At 42.0% G+C, this 27,461-nt stretch overlaps 3 protein-coding genes across 7 annotated transcripts; 1 reads left to right on the plus strand and 2 right to left on the minus strand.

Moving 5' to 3' along the window:
- arl8ba (ADP-ribosylation factor-like 8Ba) lies at positions 1 to 5,137 on the minus strand. The gene is made up of 7 exons (XM_080495748.1): positions 4,978 to 5,137; positions 1,992 to 2,072; positions 1,830 to 1,903; positions 1,632 to 1,725; positions 1,482 to 1,549; positions 1,180 to 1,250; positions 1 to 935 (listed from the first exon to the last, which is right to left on the minus strand). Exons 1-7 carry the CDS (start codon positions 5,098 to 5,100, stop codon positions 886 to 888), a joined length of 561 nt encoding a protein of 186 aa, XP_080351874.1. The 5' UTR covers positions 5,101 to 5,137; the 3' UTR covers positions 1 to 885.
- Positions 5,138 to 5,413: 276 nt separating this feature from the next.
- On the minus strand, positions 5,414 to 9,393 carry tnfrsf18 (tumor necrosis factor receptor superfamily, member 18). The gene is made up of 7 exons (XM_080494676.1): positions 9,266 to 9,393; positions 8,982 to 9,107; positions 8,769 to 8,897; positions 8,489 to 8,597; positions 8,288 to 8,358; positions 8,024 to 8,149; positions 5,414 to 7,535 (listed from the first exon to the last, which is right to left on the minus strand). The coding sequence occupies exons 1-7, from the start codon at positions 9,336 to 9,338 to the stop codon at positions 7,417 to 7,419; spliced, it is 753 nt and encodes a 250-aa protein (XP_080350802.1). The 5' UTR covers positions 9,339 to 9,393; the 3' UTR covers positions 5,414 to 7,416.
- An 8,983-nt stretch (positions 9,394 to 18,376) lies between these two features.
- ddi2 (DNA-damage inducible protein 2) lies at positions 18,377 to 27,132 on the plus strand. 5 transcript variants are annotated; one of them, XM_080494506.1, is made up of 10 exons: positions 18,377 to 18,713; positions 21,028 to 21,157; positions 21,254 to 21,604; positions 21,700 to 21,826; positions 22,052 to 22,179; positions 22,492 to 22,620; positions 22,737 to 22,840; positions 22,982 to 23,174; positions 24,289 to 24,337; positions 24,663 to 24,747. In XM_080494506.1, the coding sequence occupies exons 1-9, from the start codon at positions 18,576 to 18,578 to the stop codon at positions 24,297 to 24,299; spliced, it is 1,311 nt and encodes a 436-aa protein (XP_080350632.1). In that variant the 5' UTR covers positions 18,377 to 18,575; the 3' UTR covers positions 24,300 to 24,337; positions 24,663 to 24,747. The 5 variants fall into 5 exon arrangements, with proteins under 5 accessions (XP_080350632.1, XP_080350628.1, XP_080350630.1 ...); XM_080494502.1 differs by lacking the exon at positions 24,289 to 24,337 and having other exon boundaries at positions 24,663 to 27,132; XM_080494504.1 differs by having other exon boundaries at positions 22,982 to 24,693.
- Positions 27,133 to 27,461: the final 329 nt, after the last annotated feature.

Here is a 27,461-nt window from a genome sequence, read left to right on the forward strand (position 1 = left end):
TTGTGTTTTTTTTTCCTTTCTCTCTACCCAGGTAGGCACACGTTGCATGCTGCCTTGCTTCAGAGGTGAGAGACGCTGCACAAGGCACTTTAAATTCTGCCACTCTCTCAGCTTTGAGGCAGCAAAACAAACGACATCATTCCACGGAGGCTACTTACAAACGGAGGCCACTATGATCCGCACATCCCCAAACAGTTTTTTTTTTTACTTTTTTGTACATTCAGACTTTTAAATAGAATCATATATTCATATACACACGTCCCACATCGGTAAAAATTATACTAGCTCGATATTTATACAGACCTGCTTAAATTGACTTTGTCAAAATCCACAATTTTCTAAAACACGTCTTTGAAAGAAGGGAAAGAACCTGATCGAGCAAAGAGTGACAGTCGAAGAGAATCGGAGTTCGGAGCTTGACAGAACATTGAAAACCTGCATGTTCACATCAGCGGCAGCTGGCTCATGTTTGGGGAACATTTGTTATCATGGGGCCTGTTTGACACAAACTCTCCCACAAGGGGGCGGTATTGTACGTCTAATAACTGTTCCAAAGAACTGGGCAGTATAAAACCAGATAATGCCTGAATATTAAAAAAAAGGGAGATCTGAAAGTAGTTTCTTCCTCCAAGTTAATGCAAAGCTTCACAAAGAAGTATAATGCCGATTACATAGTTTAAATTTGGTACAAGAGTCTTGAAGTAGTGCATTATCGGGACTTTAAGACTAAATCACAAGAGTGAAGAGAAGGGATACCAGATTTGAGTGACACAAATAGAAGAGTGCAGCACGTGAGGTACACCAGAGAAGAGTGAAGAGGGTGTGACGTGACAGTAACATGGCAAATACAGCTGGAAAAAAAAACAAAAAAACACTCCTGTATTTTCAGCTCCGGCGGGATTTTGAATGCTGGATGAGCCACTGAAGTGTGATATCTGAAGTCAAAGAAACATGACATGTGTGTCAGTACGAGAATCACAATCATTTCTTATACAATTGGATGAAATGATGTTGGTTTTATTTTTCAAACCTTTTTACTCATTAACATTTTAGCTACTCATACGCATATTGGCAGAACAGCTTGAGTTGAGAAAAGCATTCAAAGTAAAAAAAAAAAAATTAACAGCCACAAACTATACATAAATGTGATTTAAAAAAAAAAATTTAAATGCCACTTGCCAATATTGTCTTTCTCTTTGCAGGAAATGGAGTAGCAGCATATCTCTCTGTCCTGAATAGCTGCCAGATTCCTAAAAAGAAAATAAAATGAGTGCAAAACAAGTGCATAAACCAATCAATGAGTAATGTATCAATATCATGATCGATTCTATTCACTGTGGGTTAAAGGTATGAGCACAGCTCTCAGATCAACAGTAGAGGGGGTTATTGAGGTTGCAAATGTCATGTTAATAAAAAAACAAGTACTCTTCTCATATCAAATAATCTACAGAATATTTAAATAAGAGTTGATTCAGACTTACATTTTCTCAATCAGCTGCTTTTCATCGAGAGCAGTGGGGAGATCCCTTTTGTTACCGAGAACCAAAATCTATAAAAACAAAATTACTTTAGAAACTGCAGGTGCGCAGGACAAAACCAGAGATTCTCAACGCTCCAGTGGAGACACTCACTGGAATTCCTTGTAACTGCGGTTTGTCTAATAAATTATGTAGCTCATTTCTCGATGCCTCCACCTTTTCTCGATCCGCTGCGTCAACCATGTACCTGCAAAGGAATTGATAATTATGAGTTCGTAGCGTTATTTTTCTTGAGATTCCATCTCGTACATTTGACACGTTTCGAAAAAGGTAGGTGTCATATAAACTCACACGATCGCATTTACTCCCCGACAGTACCGCTCCCACATGCTCCTGAATCTTGGCTGTCCTCCAATGTCCCAGATCTGGGGGGGGGGGGGGGGGTGACCATCAATAAAGGTCATGTATATAACGGATCTAAAGTGTCCAGTGATTAATAAACTCAAATCAAACCTTGATGGTGACGTTTCCTTTAGTGACCTTCCTCATGTTGAACCCGACTGTAGGGATCATGTCTTCACTGAAATGCCCCGACTGGAAACACACAAATGTCTTCTTAGAAAACAGAGGTGCTCATTTGCCAAAATAAAAACAACTTTCAGCTCCATTTTATTACAAAGTGCATCTTTACATGATCACTAAGCCTGTAGATTCAAGAGACAATCTATAATGTACTTAGGAAACATTCATAGCACATTATCATGTACGTTTCAGCACAGTAACAGAGACAAACGTATTTATAACTGGTCATGCGGCTGAATAATAGATTCATATTACAGTATAAATGAGCCTAAAACTGAGAAATCAGTTTTTTCATAAAGGAAAACTACAAACTGCTCAATGAGTTTCCTGGCACTTCTATAGTTTAGATAATGTACAGTTATTCTATACTTAAACAAACTTCAACTAAAAGTAAATAGAAAAAAGGTGAAAAATAAAGTGAACATTTAATATGAAGGTTTAGCATTATCCTAAGATTTAAAAAAAATGTTTTTATTAAATTTAAAGCAGAGTATCTCAGGTTTGATTTGGACTCAATCAAAATATTTTCAGGGAAATGTTATTGCTTAAAATGAGATTAACACACGAGTTTAAAGTATGTCACTCACTCTAAAGCTGTGAAAATAAAAGAGAAGAAAGGCTCATTTTAAATTAAAATCATCAAACGCAGACAGAATAAAACTGACCAATGTGTCTCTCCCTCTGTAAACCTGCTCTGTGTGGTTTACACACATTTCACAGCACATGACTGGCTGGAGTCACCTGACGAAGTGGAAATGAGTGCGGCGGTCTCATGACCGAGGAAGGAGGAACTGCCCACTGCACAACCATTCGTGTTGCCAAAACTCTGTGTGTGTTTGGCAGCGAGGACAGATTCCTTCTCTTCCGTGTGCAGGGAGGACTTGTGTCCCAACGCCGAGACCAACTTCTCTCTCCCACAGAACTCGTGTTCATCGACGCCTCGTCTGTTGGGAAATCCGATTTCACCAACGCAATATTTCTTCTTTTAGAGAGTCGGCATTCAAACTCCTCACTAATGATTTGATCCTGCTGTGTTTGTTCATGGAGAAGGATCGACTGCGTGGCATAAACACACCGATTTTGTCTACTGTGCTAAAGTAATGCTCATTTGAATAATTAACCCAAACTGCTTGACCTGGGCAGATTAGAATTTAATTCCATCAACAGCTAATCCATGATAGTTTCAAAAACATCAGAAATACCAGTGTCATTATCCTGAAGCCAGCTCGCATTAAAATACTAAATTGAATTGAAAATTGATTTTAAGAAGTTACATTATTTTTGACAATATACAAGTTGCTTATATCAACTGAAACTCAGACCTCATTTGTAAATGTGATGCAACAAGTAAAAAAGCAACAGCTGACCACAATGGATTCTGTCGTCATGATTCAAAAGTTCTAAAACATTCTTGACAAACTTCCTTGTGCACCTCTTTATATACTGGTAACTCTTTGGATCTTTCTTTTGTCTTTAAGTAAACAGAGTTCACATTTGTAGCCGAGGTCTACTCTGCATCGCAAATGTGTTGGTGTGATTTATAGGCTTTGCTTCTTCCATCCTCCGCCTGTTTTATTACTTTTATCATATAAATGAGTTGCAAATTATGTAATTCTAGAATCACATTGACTCAAAAAAGTCCCAAGATTCTAAATGATCAGTGTGTTTAGCATTTCATTGCTAAAATATACCATGTCAAATGAAGCGCAGTTCTTGGAAAGTTTTGACTATGGGGGAGCAGAACGTGTGTCAACTATGAGAAAAACCAGCAATAAGGGAAGTGTTTTTCACAATGCGTCTTTGTAATTCTTGTCGTTGAAGATGGAGATTGCTCCACTCCAAAGCAGCAGTTTATTGAGAAACACAAGCTGCCCAGCAAAGTGAAGGTGATATCCATCTCTTCACCTTTATCACAATATGCAACTAAAGTAGCTCAAGTAATATCTCCTACTAATGCTTGTAATTAACCAAACAAAACGAAGAAGGCGTTAGTCTATTACAGGGGTTGGGAAACAAATTTATCCCAAGGGTCAATGGACATTTGCCGACTTGAGTTTCACTCAATAAGAAGATTATATCATGATATAAAGCAGTTTATCACTATCTTATCAGCTACTGTTGCTCTGTGTCACATTTTCTCTGTCTTTCGCCTTGTAATTGCAATTCTGTTACTCGTGTTGTGTATTTTTTTTTTTTACAGATTTACTATTACTATTTACTTTTCTACCTAGTGACACACTGGGGACCAGTCATGCACATCCAAAGGGCCAGGTGTGGGCCTCCAGTCTTGTATTGCCCTGGTCTGCACCATTAGCATTTCTAGTCAACTCCAATTGACTACCTGCATTCAGATGACAATTCTCAGCTGCTTTAAATAAGTTGTGTGTGGGAAGAAGTCATATCGTTTTGTCCACTTGAGCAAGTGGCTGGAGCCAATCCCAGCTGGAATTGTGCGAAAGCAATTTAGGAATATCAGTCATTCTCAAATGCATGTCTTTGGATTGTGTGAGGAAACAACAGAACCGGGTCAAAGCGCATGGAAGCGAAGGGAGAACACGCAAACTCCACGCAGTGTAACCCGGACCCCAACCTGTGAATGTCTGGGAGCGAATGTCTGCTTTTGTCCTTCACCTGTTTCCTAACGTGCCGCCGGCGTGCGATTAGACGGCCGTCTGGATTACCTGACTGTTTACCGCTCGTGCCAAACAATCACAACCGAGACGCGGTGAGCTGAGCTGACGACCTGCTGCAGGTGTGTTTTCTGGATGCTGCGACACATCGTGTACCAGACAGTGTGAGTCACCCCTCGCCACCACCACCACCACCCCCACCTCGTTACCGTCTCCCCCATTATTAGCTCTTCAGCGGCTAACAGCGCGGCGTTAGCCCCGGCGGCGAGCAGCCGGCGAAGACTTACAGCGATCACGTTTACAAATGTCGTTTTCCCCGAGTACTGCAGGCCAACCAGCGTCAGCTCCATCTCCTCCTTCCAAAACAGGGACTTGAACCAGTCCAGAAGCCGGTTTATTAGCGCCAGCATCTCGGGCTTCGCGTCTGTTTCTCCCTCTCTGTCAGATGTGGCGTTGCCCGGCGAGGAAGAGGGGAAGTGGGACAGCCAGCCGGTCATATGACCGGTCAGCCGTGCGGTGCGCCGCAGCGCCCCGACTGGACGGTTTGGGGAATTGCACCCACTGGCTGAAACACGTGCTTTTGGCACAAAGGCTTGACTGACAATGAAATGATGTAACCAGGAATTTTTATTTGATTTAAAAATATATATAAAAAAATTGTTTCATTAATTGATAGTTTATTCATTCCAGATGTGTCAAAACAAAACATATACGTTCCGAAATACGTCGATGCAAAAGAAAACAATCTGTAATATATGCACACAATAAATAAGCTGTATCCAAGTGTACACACACGCTGCACCCCCTGACAAAATATGGGCTCAAAACATGTCAAAAGAGTGGAATTACATTTTATTGTCATTGTAAACAAAATATACAACAAAAAAAAAGAGTTTAAAAAAAGATTGTCACAAAGAATTTCACACAAACACATTTCTTTATTTTCATTATTGTTCAAGATTTGCAATTATCATATCAAGTAACTCAGAGACTAGATAATAAATAAGAATAAAGTAAATTCCAGTATATCGGATTTCACTCAAAAGAAATGGCACTTTAGGTTATTGATATTAGGATGAGTTGGGGTTTTTTCTCAAAGCAATTGAATAAACTTCTCGGTAAAGCACTTGTGATTTAGCACACAAAACCACAAACAAACAAATACATGATTTCATCAACTAATATGAATCTATAATTTCATTTGAAACGAGAAATTTTCTCTTTTTTAAATTCCTCTATAGAGTAAGGTAAAATTAGATTATCAAATAATAAAGTCTGGATGAAACTTGCCTTGTAATTAATGGGATGTGGCTTCATCCACACTATACCCAGTTCAGTATCTTCTATTAACCGGTTTGTAGCTTTGACTTTTCAGAAACCTGTTACTGACATATGAGCAGCATTTTGTTTTGTTGGTTGTTTCTGAAGGCGAGACAATAGGCACAGTTAATTGAATAAAATGTATTTTACAATTGCTATTAAATAACTCCAGAAAATAGAGGTAGGACCTTTGGAAACACTAAAACTTTAAATAGTTGTTTTACTGTAGCAGAGCTTCGAGTTGCAGTGGTATCACAGTTTTCAGGGATCTTTGTCCAAACATTTGTTGCATTAAAAAAAAGTACAGTCTTTCCTATATTAAGCTGATACCCTGTTTTCAGGAAGCATTCTCCAAACTGGCAACCTGAGAGGTCTGGGTGGATTAGTAGCTCTGCTGTAACAGAATCTATAGCACTTTAGGATGTAAACACCTTGTGTAATCTCCATCCCACCGAGTGGATGTTAAACTGTGAACGCCGTCGTATCACACATTTATAGAAGGGCCCAACCGATTAATTGGCCAACAGATTTATTTGGTCGATTAGAGCCATTAGAAAATAATAGTTAATCGGCCAAATGCTGGCACATTTTGACAATTAATTTTCACTAAAAAAATTAAGTGTGGACATTTTTCTGATGTACTTGTGTCACGTATCCAGTAGAGGACACTCCAACTCCAAATCCTTTCATGTCGTGCTCCTGTCACCCCCATTGCAGAGTGAGGTAGTGAACAGTGGAAAGCCGAGGGTAAACGATTGTTTGCAGGCGTCCATCCTCTTATCTCTGCCGTGACATTGGCCAGACGTGACCATCTTTAGTGTGACGCATCGACGCACGTCATTACCAGTTAACGTCATCACGTCACCCCGGCACTAAAAAATGTAACCGACCAATATATCGGTTTTCAGAATTTTTTGTTCCCTAACGCTGGAATTGGCATCGGATCCCAAAAAAGTCCACACCGGTCGGGCCCCCGTCAAGAACTTTTCCATTTACATGCATGCTGAGATAAAACATAAATATATAAAACATTTTTCTTTAAAAAGACAACACACCATCGACAGATTGGTTCATCCTTTTATCCGGACTGGGCTCCGAGGGTCTGGAATCCAACACTTGGAGAAGAGTTCAATGAATCATAAGACCAACTCAGAGGCTTGCACTACTACTCCAGCCACCGTCGTCACCAATGAAACAAATACATTGGATTGTTTAAGAAAAGTTGAGTATCTGACGAGAACCCACACGGGCACACGGAGGACCGCCGGCAGAAATCAACCCCAGACTGTCTTTCTGAGAGACGCCAGCGGTTGCCACCGCAGCAGTGGCACCCAGAGTCTGACGAACTACATCAATGCGGTTACAGTCATTTTAACTGGCACACTCATCATGTCATCCTGAGCTGCTCAGTAAACACTCTTGCTGTCTTCAGATTCATTTTGGACGATGAACAGGTGTCCACATTCCTCCTTTGACAGCTGAAAGTCGTCGGCGGCTGCAGCAAACCCTACCGTGGAGACTTTATCTACAGCAGACAGAGATAAAAATCAACGGCCTTCGCAGCAGCGCCACACAATTTAACCTCATGATAAGAAAACAACAGGCACTCTCCAATTCTATAGCCTTATCTTTTGCCGTAATGTGAGATACTGAGGGGATTTTCAAATTTTCTGACTATGGGATGGCCAAGATTAGAAACACCTCTCAATATAAAGGAGCCCTGCTCAACATCAGTGCAAATAAGGACCTTGGAAATTGAAGGGAAGAATGACTGTGGCTGTTGATTGTGTGAACATGGAGCATTTTACCTGACAACACGGTGCTTAGTGGCACTCTACTGCACCACTACTTTATCTCCACTGTACTGATGATAAAGCAGCTTGTTGAATAAATGAAATGACTTGATTCGTAACCACTGAAAGTGCAGTTGGGTGAAGAGTGTGAAAACGAGCAGAAGTGACAATGACAAAAGTGTTTTAGTTTCTTGTTTTTTTTTCCAATGGGCTTACTTACTTGCTCTGTGCTTTCTCAGCTTCTTCACACCCTGGTATGACAGAAACAGCAAGAAGGTGACAGACAAGAAAATACATCCGAGACCAAGAAAGGTGTGAACCGAGTCTCGATCTCCTCGCTGTGTCTCTGTTAAAAAGGCAAATCACATTTTTGCTTATTCAGTTATGTTGCCATCAAGCGTGGCGGGCGGAATCAGGACGGCTTTGCTGTAAATATAGCTAAATGCGGTTTCTGGCCATACGTTTGGTTGTGACCCATACATACCGGGTTTTTCACAAACCGAGTTGTGAGTTTCGTTCCCCGGGAACCATTCAGCGAGTCCAAGTTCACTGCACCTGGTGAACCCAAATCATTCAGGCTGCTGTTATTCGGTATGTCTATATTTCACTCTTACTTCACAATATTACGCTCACACTCAATATTTCACTCAGTCGTCGTGACTGATCTCGTTCTAATGGATCTTACTCTGTCCGAGGTTTGCAGCTGCCCGCAGCTGCATCGAAAAAAGTATTTCCAGTGCATGAAGGCTCACACTCGTACGAATATTTTTCCAACCATCCATTTTGGGAAATTACTGCAAAGATAGATAGATGAATGGAGATGAGGATGGACGGACAGACTTGTAGAAAATTTGACCTGTATTTGTTGCAGCTAATTGGATCTGACTCACCATTTATTTCCACGAGCAATATTAAAATACTGAAAACCTCTGAAAGTAACACCACAACTTATTCTTCAAACTCACCCTTCTTTGGTGTATATCCTGTGACGCATTTGTTTTCCTCGCACTCTGAACATTTGCTGTTGGAGCACAGGAAACTGGACCGACAAGCACACTCTGCATTTGTGGTCTTTGTGCAGTTCTCGGCATATACTGTGTGGACAGACGAAAATGTTTCACCACAGGACTTCATCCGCTGAGCGGAATGCAATTGTTAGCATCTCAGATGTGTGTTACCTTGCTGACACGACTGGCATTCTTCACATCTGTCCAAATTGTGGTACTTATCTGAGAAGAATCCTGGTCCACAGGGGTCACAAATGGTTTTCTGACCTCGAGAGCAGAATTCCTTCAAATAAGTACCTTTAAAAAGAGAAACGGTGTAAATCGGTTTCTATTTTCAGATCATTTAGGAAATACATTCAGTACAAACTGTCACCAATGCCGTGAACACATGAAACAATATCTAAAATCAATATCAGGCATAAGACAATTCTATTATCGTTTTTAGTTTGTTTTACCAGGCCGACACATGTCACAGCATACTCCATTGTCTTCTATCTGGTTGACTCCACAGCCACTGACGAGTCCCATAATCCAAAAGGTCAGAACACATACGGGCACATTTGCCACAGGAGCGTTCCGGCAAGACATCATGACCAGTGTTTTGTTTTGTGGTTCGCACTCAGAGGTTTTATGTCGCCTGTTTGCTCACGTCAGAGCATGAGGGGTGTGCATGTGTAAGAACATTTACTCAGGAAGTGAAAGATCACCACTGAACAATGAACCGCACGAAGGGAGTGGGAGGTTTTTTTTTTTTTTTTATCACAAATTACAGTTATATTCATATTATGACTCTTCTAACTACATTTGATGCCTCATTTTTATGCAAAATTATCAGAACAAATGAAAGAAGTCAACTTCTATACCTCTATATTGTTCTGTTCAGTTTAGGGTCGTTGTGGCCTGTAAGTAAGAGAAGTAACTCATGAGTTTCTGCCATATAGTTTGCTGGGGCAAATCCCACTGTTGGATCACCATTGTGGGTTAATGAGCAAGGCTCTTTATCTTTACCACTACTCTCGTCCTCCTCTGTATAGTAAAAAAAAAAAAAAAAACCACAGCACAGACTCCGAGAGAAAGCTCTGAAAGAAAGCTACGGCCAATTTAGAGTCACCTATCCTTTTTGGACTATTTGTGGAAACTCCGGCATGGTTGCCTGATGTAAACAAAGTCCACACAGAAAAGCCCCAAGATATCCTCACTGCGAGGCCAGAATTCTTTACAAAATGGTGTTTGTTGTGTTTAGACAAAGTTGGTGTGAAGCATTTCCCAGAAAGCCTAAACCAGCCCAACAGAGAAAAAGTGTAAAAGTGACCATATAAAATGTTTTAGTTAAAATAACCTTTTTTTCTTTATTTACTGTGATAATCATAGTGTCAGTAACAGTGGTATTTCTCTTTGTGGAGTAGCATGTAAGGATAAATCGGTAGATTATGTGTCTTTGGAAGCATCACTTTTTGTAAAAGGTTCAAAGAAAGGATATGCACTGCAGATATTAGACGTGTTTTTGTTTTTTTTTCCGACATTTCACTAGTTTTTACACCCAGAATCATGGCTAAAAATTACATAATGTCGACATTGTCCTTATTTTTTGGGTAAATTTAAACTTTGTTAAGGTGTGCAAAAAGATACTGAATTCAAGTTCCAAGTACTCGAGTTTCTCTGTACTGTGATAAAGTTCATCATGAGGTTTGGAGTTTTAATTACCCCCGAGCATTCTGCTTCACTTCCCACATTCAACCACAGCTGCATTTTCAAAGCCTCTTTTTGGACGTGACGTTGACACAGACGTGTTTGCACGGGCCTCGTAGCCAACGCAGCGGTGAATTGTCATCATAAAGCCACAGACAGTGACGTTGAGATACGTGGCGTATGGAAGACACACGTTGATCCTTCGCCACTGCAATTTGGTAGTTTATTGACTTTTATAGTGTGGCATTTGCTGCTAAAGCCATAGTATCAAGCACATCTCTAAGTAAATAGCACTATGCAATTAATACACACTAACAAAAGCATTTTTGTTGTTATTCATGCAGTAAAATTGCTCAATACAATTAGATTCTTTCTATGTTGTCTACAATATAAACCAGTAGTAAATAAATATAGAATTATATAACATGTGAAAAACACAATAGCTTATCCAACCCAGGTGAATATGGGTAAACCGAGGCTACCTAATGAACAGGACATCACTCCATCACGGAGAAAACAGAGAGAAAACCAACATACAAGCAACTTAAAATGACTGCCGAGCCTCAAATACATTTCTGATGACTAGGAAACTGTGGTGAAACGTGCCAATTAAATGCAGAATGCCCCCCCAGCCCAACATGATTACTGTATTAAGAAAAAAGAAAGGATGCAGGAGGACACACATTGCAGGTGTGTGTCTGTTTTCTCATTTGGCTTCTGCCCTTTGATGAGTAACTGTCTCATGTAATGAATCATCATGTGGTGTTTATGCAAACCTGTTGTAAATTCCATTTTTTTTTTATGTTGTGTTTTGTTATAGTTCTGCTCTATAGTTCCCAAAAGAACATTTTACAGATTGATTAATTGAGAGCTGTGTCTTGATCTCACATCAGACCTAGGATATGAGTTTAAAGTGTAATTTGACCTGACTTCCACACACACTTGTCAACACTCAGCTTGTAGGTTTGGTAAATGCCGGGGATGAGAAACAAGATGAATGCATGACGTTAAAGATTTGGTAAATGCAAGATCTAGTTTAATCCAGTTCAAATACCAGGTTAAAACTGTTTAAAGAGTTTTAACATACAGTTAACATTTTTTTCTAAATGTCTGGCTCTCATGTACAGTTTAATAATGTATTTATTATGTCAGGCCACAGAACCATAACTGTTTATATAATAAAATATAATGAAAAGAAAAGTGTAAATTTTAAACTGCTGTAAATGCAGGAATAATTCAGGAAAATAATTAGTTTATTACTTAATAGATATGCAAAGTTGTAACCTAAAGTGCCAAAAGCCCCAGAAAGAATTTCAGCAGCTTTATTAGAAACATGAGATTACACACAAACAAACAAAAACATGACAAAAACAATAAAAAGGGTATTTCCTGTCAGTTGCTTCTAATACAACCCTGTATAAACTGAGTACACACACTGTATTTCTTTGAAACCACAAACCAGCTTCCTGGGTGACTGACATTTACATCTGCACAAACCGTCTCCGCTCTTCAAACTCATCGGTTCAGTGACACGAACATCTTCACTTTGATCAGCAAAACGTTGCTGACATATTAATGATTCAATGCGTAATCTTTTGATTTTCCTTTCAACAAATACAGCCCCGTGCTCCTTCTTGAATTGAAAGCTGTACTGAGATTGTTGCGGTTTTTGCCTTGTTCGTGAAGCAGAAGTGAGGAGGAGTACCGGGGACAAAATACCGACTGAACAAGAAGAAACTCCTCCGGTGAAGCATAAGCAGCATGAAAGTCCTCACATTTACAACGTCAGTCTTTCCAAAGGGCTCAACAAAAGCATGCGAGACAGCATTTCTCTGTAGGAGAAAACAAAAAAAAAAAGGCAGCACATTTAAGTCCATATGGGAAGTCCCCCACCTCCTCATACCACCGAAAGCATGTTTTTAATCATGTCGATTGTCTCACAGGCATTTTTACCAGTGGAATAAAGTCAGTGAGCAAAACACACAAGTACAAAAGAAAAAAAAACTTTAGGATCTATGGCAATTCCCTATACCTATATATTTGTACAGTATAGTATAGTTCTCAGACTTTTGACAGGCTCCAAAAATACATAGGAATAATATAAAAATGTCCAGAACAAAATGTGCACAGATATTTTTTTTCAAGATATCGGGTAATATCAACTCTCAGGTGTTTAACAGGTGAACAAGAAAAGAAAAAGAAAACACTTCATGAATTCTCAGTTTAAAAGTGAGGTATGATATGAACATTTTATTATTACTATTTATTGTTATTTTGCCGACAACTATATTGCAACACAACAGATGAAAGTCTAACCACATCCTCTGCAGAGGAGAGTCTGTAAATACAAATGAATTATTCCTCATTTGACCTCATGTACATAAATATGACATCCGGAACACTTTGTCAGATCACTGAAACAAGATTTGCATGTTGGTTATATGAAGAGTTCCCCATAGAACGTGAACGTTGTCCATTAGGGCTCAGGGCTCTTCTGGATTTTGTTTGAGAGACAACTCGCTGCCACTTTCCTCCACGGGCCTCCGACATGTCGAATCTTTAGCTGCCAACAGAAATTGAAGCATGGTCGGTGAAAATGAGCACAACGAAAATCAACAAAACGTAATGTTGTGTGTTGCTTCAACATGTTTAAGATGTTTGATGTTTGAAGCAATAAAATATTGTTGTAGGAAATACTTCCGTTTACTGTTTGACTGCCGACACGAGCGTACACAAATCACACATTTTGGTTTATTTGTCTGTTTATTCAGGACCTTTCTGTGTGAAGTTGCATGTTCTCCAGGTACTCGGACTCCTTCAAACGTCCCAAAACTTGCTTGGTAAGTTAACTGGGGAATAAATCTGATGGATGTTTAGATCAAGGCTTCAAACCTTTTTAGTCAAAAAATTTCCGATTTTGTCCAGACGACCCAAACGCAGCAAAGAGTGTTGAATGCACGTTAAGAATCATGCACAGTTTTTAAATATACGTCCAAAATAAGTTCGAATATTAATTAGGATGGGAGAACATAACTTAATATTGTAGTTTAAATTTAATCGACAGTTTTGTTTTGTTATTTTTAATTAGATGAAATATTGTGTTGCTACTTTTTTAAGGTGCACAGGTTGCTTTTTGGGCAAAAGGTCATTATTGCCTTCTGTATTTCAAGTAGAGTGAGCCTTTGTGGTAAATTAACCTAATAACAAAATAAAGAAAATACTTTTGATGCATTTTTTGTTTTACATTGGTATACATCAGAGGTTTGTGGTTTCTACTTGCTGCATACTTTGTAAGCCGCCTGTTTTTGTCCTCTGCCAGCAGGGAATGATGTGCAGCTTGCAGGTGACAGCAGTCAGGATCACCAGGAGTCCGGCAACTGCCAGTATGACAAAAGTCCAACCTGCAGAAACAACACAACCAAAAAAGGTCATGGTTGACCTTTTTTTTTTTTTTTTTTTGAAATTGTGTGATGTGTTAAAGAGACAGGTGCAAATGTTTTACCACTACGGTTTCCTGTGTTTGAGGGTTGGATGGGCTGCGTGTCCTCCTTCTGAGTGGTCGGCCACGGAGCAGGCGCGGTGGCGTGGACGGTGATCATATTCAGAGTTCGGGCCCCCTCATGTGGACGATGGTTTGTCAAACTTGTGAGAGACTCACTTTTGGCCGGCGTGGTGGTTGTGGCAACGCCAGAGTCACTCTTCGGCTCAGCACCGCAGGTGACGTCTGAGGTTGCCGTTCCATTCATTTGCACCCCGGCTGATTTACAGCTTCGGATGAACAATGAGAGAGACAGAGCCGTGAGTTCAGGTGGCAATCATGACCTTTTTTAAAAAAAAAAATATGAACATGCATATAATGTTAAACTAGTAAAGAGGAGTGTACTCACCTTTTCCATTTTTTACATTGTTTGTCGATCTCTGAACTGAAGTATCCTTTTTCACATTTTGAACATCTTGCCAATGGAGACTGTTTGCTTTCACTCAGTCCAGATCCAATGTCACACTTACAAGTGGACTGATTGAGGTCCCACACCACGAACCCCTCACGACACTGGCATATGGTGTTTGTCTCTCTGGTGCATTTCTGTTTGATTTCACTCCCGGAAACTGCAAAGAAAAAGAAGTTGGAAAGTTAAGTTGATACTATGAAACGCAGAAATGTTTTTGTATTATCACGGTACAGCTTTTTAAACCAAGTTCAAAAACTTGCCCTCATCACATGGCGTACACGGCATGCACTCTTGAGATTCATTTTCTTCAGGCTGGTAATATCCTTCAGAGCAGGGGGCACAAGTGTTTGGTCCACGTGTCTTGGTGACGACTTTGAAACCTTGACGTATTTGACAGTGTCAGAACAAAGCAACTTTTTAAATCACACAGATGAATCTTTAGAGAGAAGAAGACAAAAGCCAAAATAGCCACACACAAAAAAAAAACCATGATGCTGAATGAAGGAAAGAGAAGCACAAGAAGAGACATACTTTACCTTTGGAGCACGAAGCATCCAAACCGACAACATTGAAGATCAAAATCAAAACGAGCTGTTTGAGAAGAACCATGTTTTGTGCCGTGAGAGTGAACAAGTGTCTGTGAGGGTTTCCTCTACAAAGCAGAACTGAGTGTGACGCATGGAAACTCCTCACACTGTTTATCGTCACCTTTTTAGGAGGACGGCAGAGAAAAACCCCACATGTTCCTATGTCAGTGTGTATAACATGTTCCCCCTTATGTTTTCACTTTACCCAAAAATACTGCAAAAATGAGAAATTTAATTCTGATCAAGACTTACAGGTTGGAGGCAAACTTTCATTGATTGACTTTTCAAAATCTGAAAATAAAAAAAACACGTTTTTTTTGTCACTTATTCATTTAATCATAAAAATATTAATTGCTTCTTGCAAATTGGAAACAAAATTAATTGATGTTTGAGCTTTGACCTCTTTGATCCCCCCAAAAATAATATTTATTCAGTGAAACTAAATGTATAAACATTTGATGCTTTGTAACTCAAGCTTGTAAGTCAATATATTTTTGACAATGCTTTGGTTTGTTACAGGAAAATCAAAAAATTACGTTTTTTTTTTCCATATTATTATGTTTTTATGGAAACAGGTTATCGTCTATGACATACAGCTTTAGGGTTGTTTTCATGTGATCAGCCTTTGTCTTGACTTTTTTTTTTGTTTCAGGGACACAAAAGGTAACAGCTCTGCGGTTTCATTATTGGAAACGATGCATATTTGCAACATTTTTGCCAGTAAGAACATGACATTGTAGTTTGCAATTGGAGCCAGACCGAAGGTGGAAACGACCACATTTTCTTGATTAATGTGCAAGATACAACCACACAAAAGCATGCTTCTTGAAAGCGGATGTCGAAAACATGCCCACACCATGGCGTTCATTTAAATACTGAATTTTTTATAAATTTTTTTAACAGAAAGCCTTATGACGCTTTTAATCATCATATTTATCATGAAGGACTTAATTATTATCAGAAATAAAGGTAACAATTTCAAGAAGGGAAAGGTAATATCCAGTAATTGGTGGTGTGATGACTCAGAGTGATGCATCATTGCCTTTCAGCAAGAAGTGAGAGATGACAAACACGTCTGGAGGACGGGAGCCTGTTTTTTTCTCTCTTTTCGACACAATAGGAACCATAAAGTGACATAACTAAATGATTTAATGTCTGAATAACATTTGTTTCACTTGTTATATCACAACATAGTACGCTGATTTCTCTCATTGCACATATATGTTGTTGTTGTTGTTGTTGTTGACGTTGAAATTCTTTACTTCTTCAAAAGTTAAAAAAAAATGAAATAAACTGAAAATAAACAGCAACATCATTTCCAACTCAACGCATTTTGAATGAAGAGGAGCAGAAGAGAAGATCACGCTTATAATATCGTAGTCTTTCAATCGCTTTACATCAGTCTCTATACATGTTCAACATTCTAAATATTTACAGATTTACAGATATTTGTAATCATTTTATGTGCAGTATTTACAATGTACAAATAAAAAAATCTATTTCCATAGATGTAGTATGGAGCTCATGTTTCCAACACTGAGAGACTGAGCAGGTTGTCTCAAATAAACTATCCTACACTGAGTTTTTCACAATTACCATAAGAAATCTGTATAATACCCACTTTAATAGATTTGCCAATATACTTTTAAGACTATACTACATCGTGCTGACCTCAGATCATACAGTCAATAAGCATGGTGTTCTGTGTCAACGTGCTCTGTTTTGTTTGGTTTGGCAAATGAGTTTTCAGGACTGGTATTTAGCATTGATGTTACTATAGTTAATTCAATTCAATTCAATTTTATTTATATAGCTCTGAGTACAACACAATTATTTCAAGGCACTTTAAGAGGAAATCCTTTCCACATGAGCAAGCAGCGGCGACGGTGACATAATCGAAAAGGAGCAGAAAGAGGATAAACTTATGGTGGGTTCAAACACAATAACAGAAAAAGAACATACAAAATGGAATTTACAGAATAGTCAAATCAGTCACACAGACACAAATCATGTCATTTCAACAGGTTCAAATCAAGGTTGGCTGTAACTTATTTTAGCTCATAGCTTACAAAATATATACATATGTATTATCTACGGTTTACTGACAAATCATATTTCAGCAAAATTGATGTTTTTTGTCCAGCAACTTGATTATTCTGGCTCATAAGATTTGATTGTTGTCCATTTGAATTGTCTTTTAGTTTGGTGGACAGGACGGAACCTGCAGAACCTGACTCAGGCGTGGAGATTTTATGCTGCTCCGTTTGAAGATAGAGGATAGGAGGGCAGAAAAGGAAATAACAGAAAACGAGAGCAACAAGCAAACAGACCTAAATCCGCTCACTACTGACGTAATCGGGGCAGGTGGCTCAGACCACAAAATTCAGAGATAACTAACTAGGAAAGAAAATCAGGATCATTTCTAAGGACAGCACACACGAGACAGTCTATGTTCTCACCAATTTTATCAAGAAAAAGTAGAGGACAAGTTAAAAAAAATAAATAAATAAATAGACACAGCTTGTACCACCATCGCCTCCAGTATCGAAGACTTTTAACAAGCAACATTGACTGACCATCATACACAACCTGTCACTGGTATATACAACCATAGTGTTTGTAAAAACACCCCCCTCCCCACACACACACACAACACACACAAACTAACATGTACATGTATACATGTACAAATATTGATATATTAATGTTGCGTTAAATGTAACACACATGTTAATGAGAATTGTCTGACTGTGATTTCTTAATGTTTCTCTGGTACAATTTTCTCAGTCTGATTCCCGTGCATGTTGTCCACTGAGGATTTGAATAAATTAATGACACATTTAATAAATGTATTTATTTTATTTATTTGAAAGCTTCAACGTATTTGTGTCTGAATGGTGCGCTATGAAAAAACTCACCTTGACTTGACTTAAATGTTATTATTACTGTTGAAAAGTAGAACTGCTGAACTTTATTATCTGTTTTAAAGAGATGACAATAAAGAAAAACGTCTTCTTCTTCTTCTTCTTCTTCTTCTTCTTCTTCTTCTTCTTCTTCTTCTTCTTCTTCTTCTTCTTCTTCTTCTTCTTCTTCTTCTTCTTCTTCTTCTTCTTCTTCTTCTTCTTCTTCTTCTTCTTCTTCTTCTTCTTCTTCTTCTTCTTCTTCTTCTTCTTCTTCTTCTTCTTCTTCTTCTTCTAAAAAGGCGTTGTTGACCTAGTTCTGCCTGTGTGCAGTTCCCAGAGTCTCCAGTAGAGGACGCTGGCGGCGCCCGGTGCACTGGTCACGACAGCTCGCCCTGTAATACGGCACGTCGCGCAAGCAGGCTGAATGAGATGTTATACTTGTTTTGTTGTTGTTAAAAGAGAAACTATCCCACCAGGCTCCTTCGCACCAACACCACAGCAGACGCGGGTCTTAGGCGTGCTTTCACTTTCGCTCCCGGCGTGCTCTCTGTCCCGATTAGCCCCTCGCGTTGAGAGTAAATCTGCGGCTAGTGGTCGGATTTCGCTCCCTCCGGAGATCTTGTCCCAGAAAAAGCGATGCTGGTCACCGTTTTCTGCGCGCCGAGGGATCGCCCAGAAACCACCTTCGCCCTCGACGTGTCCCCGGAGCTGGAGCTGAGAGACTTTGTAGCACTTTGCGAGCTGGAATCGGGAATCCCAGCCGGGGAGATTCAGGTAAAAAAAATTTAAAAGGAAAGAAAAAGGAAAAAAAACCCACCGCGAACACGCAGCCGTAAAGCTAGCGGAGCTAACGGCTAAGCGAGCTAGCTGCTAGCGTGAATCAGACTTTTCACATTTCGAAACTTCTCTTATCAACAACACGCACATTGTCCTCACTCGTTCTTCGTTTCGAAGCGATTACACGCGCCGTCTCTGTGCTTTAACGAGATAAACTTGCCCCCAGGGTCGAACTGAACGATCGTGAGAATGTAAATATATGTTTAGTGCACTTTAACTTATAAAGTCGCTTCAAGGTGTGATAGAGCTCAACTCTGTCTACCTACAAACCCAAGATTTACAACTAAATGTCAGTGAAATTACCATAAACTAATGTTAAAATCAGGACGGACGGCTTACTGCCTCCATTAACACAAATTCTTTTTATTTGGGATGAAGGCTCAGGTGTCAGGTTTTGTCCAAATTGTATTTAGGTTTTCATTTTGTAGATGAATAGCTCTTACAAAAAATGTTTTGCTTGAGTTGATTATTTTTGTTCAATCAGATAGCTGGCGCAGCTGGAAAGGAATAGCAATACTATCTCACGATAATAATCAAAACGTAAGTAATAATATTAAATGTCAATATGTACAGGCTTTACGTTAACTCATATAAGCATAAGAAAGGATGACATTATCAGAAAACACAGCGACACTGTTTACACGGAGGAGTCATAGAGTCTGATGGCCACAGGAAGTATTGATCTCCTGCTGTGACTCTGTAGACTTTGGAGGAATGAGTCCGTTACTGAAGGTGCTCCTGCTGATGACCAGGACATTGTTCATGATGGACCTCAGTTTGGACCGGATCTTCCTCTCTGAGACCTGGACAGAGTTCTTCTCCACCCACACCACGCCGCTGGCCTTTCTGATGTCTCTGTTGAGCCTGTTGGTGTCGGCCACCCTCCCTCCGCCTGCTGCCCGAGCAGGCAAAAGTAAAGATTGTAGTGTTCGTCACCAGACTCATAGAACACCATCAGCAATAGTGCATTTTGAAGGACCTCTGCTGCAAAGCCCCCTGTAAAGGGCTTTGGTGTTCTTCACCAAGTTCATTTCATAGTCTTAAGTGCAGTTAATGCAGGGTTACTTTAAAATGTATATGAGATGTGGGAGTATTGCGCGCATATCCTCGTGTCACTTTTGAACCTTCAATTAAAGCATCTTTGGATCCCTTAAACGGGTTTAAGGATATATCTCCCAAGCGAACTTCCTTATAAAAACAGTAGTTACTGTTGGATTAAGATAAGCTAAATCAATACAAGCACTCGCAGAGCTCTGGGCTGGCACTCTCTGATGAATCCTAGAGATGCCGTGGGCAGGAGAGCAGCCAATTGCTTTTCAGCTGGAAGCCGTCATGAGCATGCTCTTTAGCTGAAATGCTTTCAACTGTCATTTTGCCCACAATCAACTGAAGATAATTGATCTGTAAATGCCACTGCTCTGTCTGCTTTGGTTCTTGTTTCATGCTGTGCACAAAACCGTGTGTGTGTGTGCGTGAGTGTGTGGCTTTTTCTACCAGCCACGTTGGAAAATTCACATCATGTCAACAAGCTATTAATTGTAACAAGCAACGGCGAGGAGGAACTGTTCCCTTTTTCACTGGAACAATGTCGAACTGGTATTGGTGAAGCAATAATGGCAAGACAAAGGGAAATGAGTATAAATAATCACACACTGAGCTGGTTGTTGTGAGTGCAGATAAACTGGAAGAGAGGAAGTGTATCTCTGACAATGAGTCACAGACGTAACTAATAAGTAACCGTGTTGCAGTGGAAGGTCATTTACCTTGTTTGACTTGCTTTAATTAGGTGACAGCAATGTCTTTGACCAGTGACTGAACAAAACAAGACATTTGATGGCATTTAGACTCTTATTTTGTTTGTATACATGCTGTAATTTCCAAAACTATCAAGGAATGTGATCAATACATTGATTTCGTGTCTTGAAATATACTTTTGATATTGCGTACAGGCTCACAAGGTCTCCAAATGTAGCTTTTTTTTCCCCTCATGCTTGATGTAAGTCAGGTAATAAAGGTGTAAATAAAAACTGCAGCAGTGCATTTTCAATATCCGTATCAGCCGGGTTGTGAGCAGAAATACAATCATGCCGCTCCCATTTCAACTTCACTGTTGTTTTTCTCACAGAATAAAGCCAGCAAAACTAAGTTATTGCATTATTTGTAATTTGGTTTTGTGAATCCTGGCACTTACCATTGGTTTGGTTTTCTTGAACAGCTGTGTAACTGTTTTGTTTGAACTTTCTGTGTGCAGATAACTTATGTAGAACAGCCCCTCAAAGACCCGACTCGTGCCTTGGGGAACTATGGCGTGAAGGATGGCGATGTGGTGGTCCTCCGGCAAGCTGACAGAAGACCACCGCCAACCCAGCCTGCCTTCCCAGGTACTTCTTCCCAGGAAGAAATGTTCATGTTTTGGCGAGCGCCAGATGCGCTCGGATTTACAGCGTCGTAACCATCGTTTGTCCTCCGCTTTCCAGGACTGCCCCATATTGACTTTCGTTCCATCACAGTCCCGAGCACGTCTTCTGCAAGCAATCAGCGCAGCACTGCGGTGCGACCGCAGGTGCAGCCGGCTCCTCCGCCGGCACAGCCGGCCCCGCAGCAGCAGCAGCAGCCGTCGCCGCCGCAGCCGCAGCAGCAGCCCCCGCCGCCGCAGCCGCAGCGCGCCGCACAGCCTTCCACAACAACGGCCTTCCGTGGCACTTCTCCTCAGGGGCTGGACGACCCCGCCTTACTTCAGCAGATGCTATTATCCAATCCGCACGAACTGTCGCTCCTCAAAGAGAGGAACCCGCCGCTTGCCGAGGCCCTGCTGAGCGGAGACTTAGGTGGTCATCAGCAACTGTCAATGATGTGATGTTTCCTCAAAGTCTTTTCGCCGAAGTACTAATCAGTGGCTTTTGACGTGACCGTGTGCCTCCAGAGCGTTTCACCAAAGTGCTGCTGGAGCAACAGCAGGATCGAGCCAAACGGGAGCAAGAGAGGATCCGACTTCTGACCGCTGATCCTTTCGATCTGGAAGCGCAGGCTAAGATTGAAGAGGACATCAGGTGGGTTATTCATCAACTCATAGTTGCTTTCCTCAGGAACATACTTCATTACACATAGCAGCTCTAATTCCTAACCAGAATATATTGGTGGGTTTATGATTTTCTACACGACGGAACTTTGGTTGTTAAATCCTAATTTCTGAATAAACCTATAAACTGCATGCAGTGATTTCTGTCGTTCGTTCTTTCCTTTGTTTTGTTTTTGTTTTTTTTTAACCACCCCAGGCAGCACAATGTGGAAGAAAACATGACCATTGCGATGGAAGAGGCCCCAGAAAGCTTTGGACAGGTGGTTATGCTGTACATTAACTGCAAAGTCAATGGCCATCCTGTGAAAGCTTTTGTTGACTCAGGTAATGAACATTAAATCCTGATACATGTACCGTTGTAGCTACAGACTTTTGGGGCAAGGACCAGAATGATACCAAAATGTTGGGATACTAGGTACTACAATCCAGTTTTCTTCTGTTTCAGCTCAAGAGATATTGTGTTAGTATCGGCATCAGGGACTATTATGCAGCCCATTTTATTTTTCTTCTTTCTGTGTTCTAATCTGAATGAAAAGGGGTGTGTTGATTGATATATTTTGTATATTTGATGGTTGTTCACAGCCGCATGGCACCACAGAAAAAAACAAAAACAAATGTTGATGTCTTTACTTCCAGGGGCGCAGATGACCATCATGAGCCAAGCGTGTGCAGAACGCTGTAACATCATGCGACTGGTGGACCGACGCTGGGCCGGTATCGCCAAAGGGGTGGGAACCCAGAAGATCATTGGCAGAGTCCATTTGGGTTGGTTTCGGGGGGTTTTCCCCCTTGTATACGCAGCACTTTGGCACACCTCGTTCAGCGTACCCGTTTTTTTCCAGAGACGTTCTCGACCGTGTTTGTGTCTCCTGCTTATCCAGCTCAGGTTCAGATAGAGGGAGACTTCCTGCCTTGTTCTTTCTCCATCTTGGAGGACCAGCCAATGGACATGCTGCTCGGTCTGGATATGCTGAAGCGACATCAGGTGCGAGATATTTTGCGGTACTTCCGGGTCCTTGGGAGAAAATGCCCTTTTTTAAAGGGGGGGAAAAAGTTTGTTTTAGACTAAACGTGCAGAGAAGCTTCAGATGAACCGAGAGCATTAATTGTCCCAAATGTCTTGTAGTGTTCAATCGACCTGAAGAAGAGCGTGCTGCTAATAGGCACCACCGGGACAGAGACCCGCTTCCTGTCTGAGGCGGAGCTGCCGGAGTGCGCCAGGCTGGCGTACGGAGCGGAAGGCCGCGAGGACGCCCGTCCAGACGAGATAGCCGACAGAGAACTGGCAGAGGCACTTCAGAGGTCCATACAAGAAAGCGGTAAGAATCTACACGTCAGTCTGGTTGGGTGGTTTTGTTGGGTTTTTATTTCCCAGCTCATTTGAAACGACATTTGCATGTGCCACTTAAAGCTTCTTACTCTCGACCCTCATTATATGCAGTCATCTGAATTTTTTTCAGTCTCATGATCACTTCATGTCATCACGTTTGGCAAATTAAAAGTGCTCACGGAGGATATGAGGTCAACAAATATTTAAAAGAAAAATCTGTGAGGCAAAGAAAATCATGAGCGCGATAAGAGATCTCAGAAAACATTTCAGCCTTGAAGGGAAACAGTCATGAGGCATCAACACTTCCAACAGTCCCAGTGATTATTATTATTTTTTTTTTTTTTTATTCATGCTGTCATATTCTGATGTGGACAACAGTGCAGATGGATCTCTGCTAAGTGTGTGAACAGCTCTCTAAACCTCCTACGTGCACAACTGAGAGGAACATGTCGTGCTAGCAGAAGCGTAGGTGGTTATTTCTGTGAAGCACAATGTCTTACACAAGAATAATGAAATAACTAACTACTGTGCGGGTTTGAATTTTACATCCGTCAACGGAGCACACAGATGCTGAAATGGCTGCAAAGTGTAAACACGCTAATATTTTTAGTACCTTGCAAGTGTTTCATCCAAACACCAGTGTGGTATAAATATGAGCCAGTGTGACAGTGGAGTTCATATCCACATTTCTCAGTCTGGCTGTGGTGTGAAAAAGAAGTCATCCGAAAGTGGAAACGTGTGTTTTGATGGGTTTTTTTTGGCCACATTCAGCTCCAGGTCTTATCTGGTCCTGAGTGCAGACGACTAATGGAAGTCACATAAAAAGGCAGCGATTGCCGACACCGTGTCGTCACGGTTGGTCACAGCCCTACCTAATGTCTCTCTGGCACGTCTTCATGTTCTCCCTCGTGGGTTTTTAGTGTCCGGTTCCACTGTGACTGTCAGGATTTAAGGCTCAAATAGTTTTTGGATGTCACTTTTCACACCGGCGCGTGTGAAAAGGGTCGACGCGTTGGTGCATGCCCTGTGTGTGTGTGTGTGACTGCTAACTTTCTCCGTCCCTTTGCATGATGTGTGTGGCGTGTGCCCTAACCCCTGAGCAGGACAGCACTGATGCATTTGGAGACAGCTGGAGAGGGCCCTACCAACCAGGTACTGCAACTTCACCAGTCCATTGCCAGTGCTAAGTCCATTGCTGTTGATTTCTTTCATTTTGCCGCCGGGTCAGTTTAATTATGGCTGATGTTTTTCTTTTTGTTTACCATGTATTTTATTTGGGAACATAATTGTTAAATCACAAATGATAAATGATATGTGTACTATATATGTGTTCTAGACCTCCAGTAGGGAGTTCGTGCTTTGTGGAGTTACTGAAGCAGTTGAAGTTAGCAGTTGCTAATTCAGTGTGAAGCTCCCTACAGAAGTTCCTGCACATGCCAGCTGGTTAATTCTCAGTTCATATTTTCTCTCACAATAGACACTGCAGATGGACAAACTACCTCGCCGCAGCCCCAACCATTCACATTACCCAGATCCTTAGACCAAATGTCCTCTCCCGCCCCCCCCTCCCAAAGCACCTCCTCTGCTCCGCCCCGGAACCCGACCCTGGATCGCTCCCAGTCCGCCCCGGCCGCCGTGGCGCAGCGTCAAGGACTTCCCACTTCTCTGTCCCTGGCAACGGGTGAAGCGTCTACATCCCTCCATAGCAACTCCAAAGTTTCCCCGGTACCCGGCTCCTCGACCGATGTCCCCCAGACACGTCCTCCTCCCGCAGACGTGGCGACGATGTCCCGGGATCCCGGGGGCGAGGTTCAGCCGGCGGTCGCGGAGGAGGGCGCGGAATCGGGCGCGGTGGTGAACAGCTCGGAGGAGGAGGTCTCCCCCACCCAGCCCATGGAGCAGGAGGCGACTGAGCCCGGCGGCGGCGACCCCACGGCGCTCTCTCCGAGCGCTCCGGGTCAGCCCGGCTCCGTGGACATGGAGTCTCCGGCCGCCGCGTCCACCGAGCGCGACCAGCCCGACGGGGACCGCTGCTCCGGCTCCGACAGCATCCCCTCGCTGGCGGCTGCTCTGATGGAGCTGCACGAGCTGCTGGTGTCCAACAACCGCGCTCAGTCCCAAAACCGCAGCAGCTCCTGCTCCCCGTCGCAGCCGTTCAGTCAGGATGCCGAACGAGCGTCCCCCGAGCCGTGCCCCTCGGCGCCCGGCGGCGCCCGACCCACCCCCTCCACTGCCGTCACAGAAGGCAGTGATGCCAAAGCAAACCGTGCCGCCGCTGCTGCCGTGTCCGATGACGAGCCATCCAAGAATCGTGTCCCCAATGACGCGGCAGGAAGTGGCGAGAGCAACGGTCCGCCGCGGTGTCCGGATAGCTCTATGGACACCAGGCCAGATAAACGCGGGCGAGGCGAGGAGGCGGCCGACATCGGCACTCCTCGGTCTGAGCCCGAGGCGCCGACCGCTCCTGCCCTGGACCCTGAGCCCAGAGAGCCCCCCGAGGGGCAGCACAGCAGGGGGGTCGCAGACGGACAGGCTTCTGGCAGCAACAGCGACGGCTTCCCCCAGACTGAGCACACCTTCCTCAGCCCCTCGCCGACCACGGCGGGCTCGCGGGAAGACGTTTCAAGCACCTTGTCCTCTCTTTCTCAGGCCCCCCAGCCTCCATCTCCAGCCCCTCTTCCTCCTCCTCCTCCTCCTCCTCCACCACGTCCCTTTACTGAACAGTTCCCAGCTGAGCACATCCAGAGAATCCAGGCAGCGGGTTTCTCCGCCAGGGAGGCTGTGGAGGCGCTGGAACGCGCCCACGGGGTCGTGGAGCTCGCCCTGCTCGCACTATTAGCCCGCAGCATCACTGTGCCGACTTAAAGACTCTGAAACCAATCCAAGCGAGTCCTCCCAGCCTCCCGACGCGGCATCTGTCTTATTTATACCTTGTTACTGATCCAGATGTTGAAGCCCCTCCTCAGCAGGGAGCGCCCGTGAAAGCCGCGGGCCGACGCCGTCTCTCGGGTTCCTTGTCCACAATATCCAAGAACAAACGGGACAACCGGTGATACTTTCATGGCTAAAAACCGAAACGTGAGGTGTGTTTGCATGCAGATGTTATGGGTCGTCCCCCCCCCCCCCCAATTTCATTGGTTTCTTTTAACCAGCATAGATTGATTTTCTTATTGTTTCGTTGTCCAAGATTGACATATTATTAAATGCCCATTATATGATTGATTCTTAAACCAATTTCCCCACCTGATGAGTCACAATACTATTGTGTAATAGTTTATTTGTCTTATCATCTCAGCAGGGTAGCGTTACTCCAAGATCCAGAGATCTGGCAAGCTTGCCCATTAATCAGCACAAATATGGATATTTGAATGTGATTCAAATTGAGTATTATTCAGATTTTTCAGGTTATGGTTCCTTGTACTTTCCAGTCCGGCCAAGGACGATATATCTGCTGTTGGACCTGCTGCAGGTGCGAAGGGTTGATGGAGTTTACATGTGATCTCCACTATGGAGTGGAAACCCCCTAAATTCAGTCTGTCTGATTCTGAAAGCACGGATCTGTTTGCTGAAGTGTATGGACTTATGTCTGGAACAGGAGGTATCTCGTACTGTACGTCCCCTATTCTTCTCAGTTTTAAAGCTTTGTCATGTGTTGATTACAAAACTGTTTGTAGTTCATATTCCAAGGGGGGGGAAAAAAAAGCTCATATTTTGTGTCAAATCACCCTGGTGTATGTGGGTCATACTCGGAACGATTTTTCATTTCGTAATTCGCGGGAATGTGGCCGCTCATGGACATGTTCAAATGTTTTGTCAGTACATTGGCTATTAAGGATTTTAATGGCTTTGTTCGAGTCGTATACCAACAATGTTAAGGCAGAATGAATTATTTACTTTTATCTTGTATTGAATTTTAAAATGCAAATAAAATGAAACTAGTATTTGTACAGGTTGTGGGTCGTTATTCAAACGGAACAAATCTGACTTCTAAAACCTGATTTTTATTTATTTTTTTTATTTTTTTATCTAAAATGTATGTTTCCAGGTTGTAGACGATGGCTGAGCTCATGGACCTGAAGAGGCTTTTTCTTTAACCTGATGTGTAATGATGATGAAGTTTCCATCATTTCTAAAACCAATTAACATGAGATGCATCTGAATCACCTTTTGAGTCATCTATTTCCACCTAGAAGAGATTAAAGCCACATCACCAGGAGGACAAAACACTTCAAGTATATTAAACATTTTAAAATCTATATGTCAAATTGTCACTTTT

The sequence above is a fragment of the Blennius ocellaris genome, assembly GCF_963422515.1.
Source record: "Blennius ocellaris genome assembly, chromosome: 4".
In the NCBI taxonomy this organism is placed as follows: Eukaryota; Metazoa; Chordata; class Actinopteri; order Blenniiformes; family Blenniidae; genus Blennius; species Blennius ocellaris.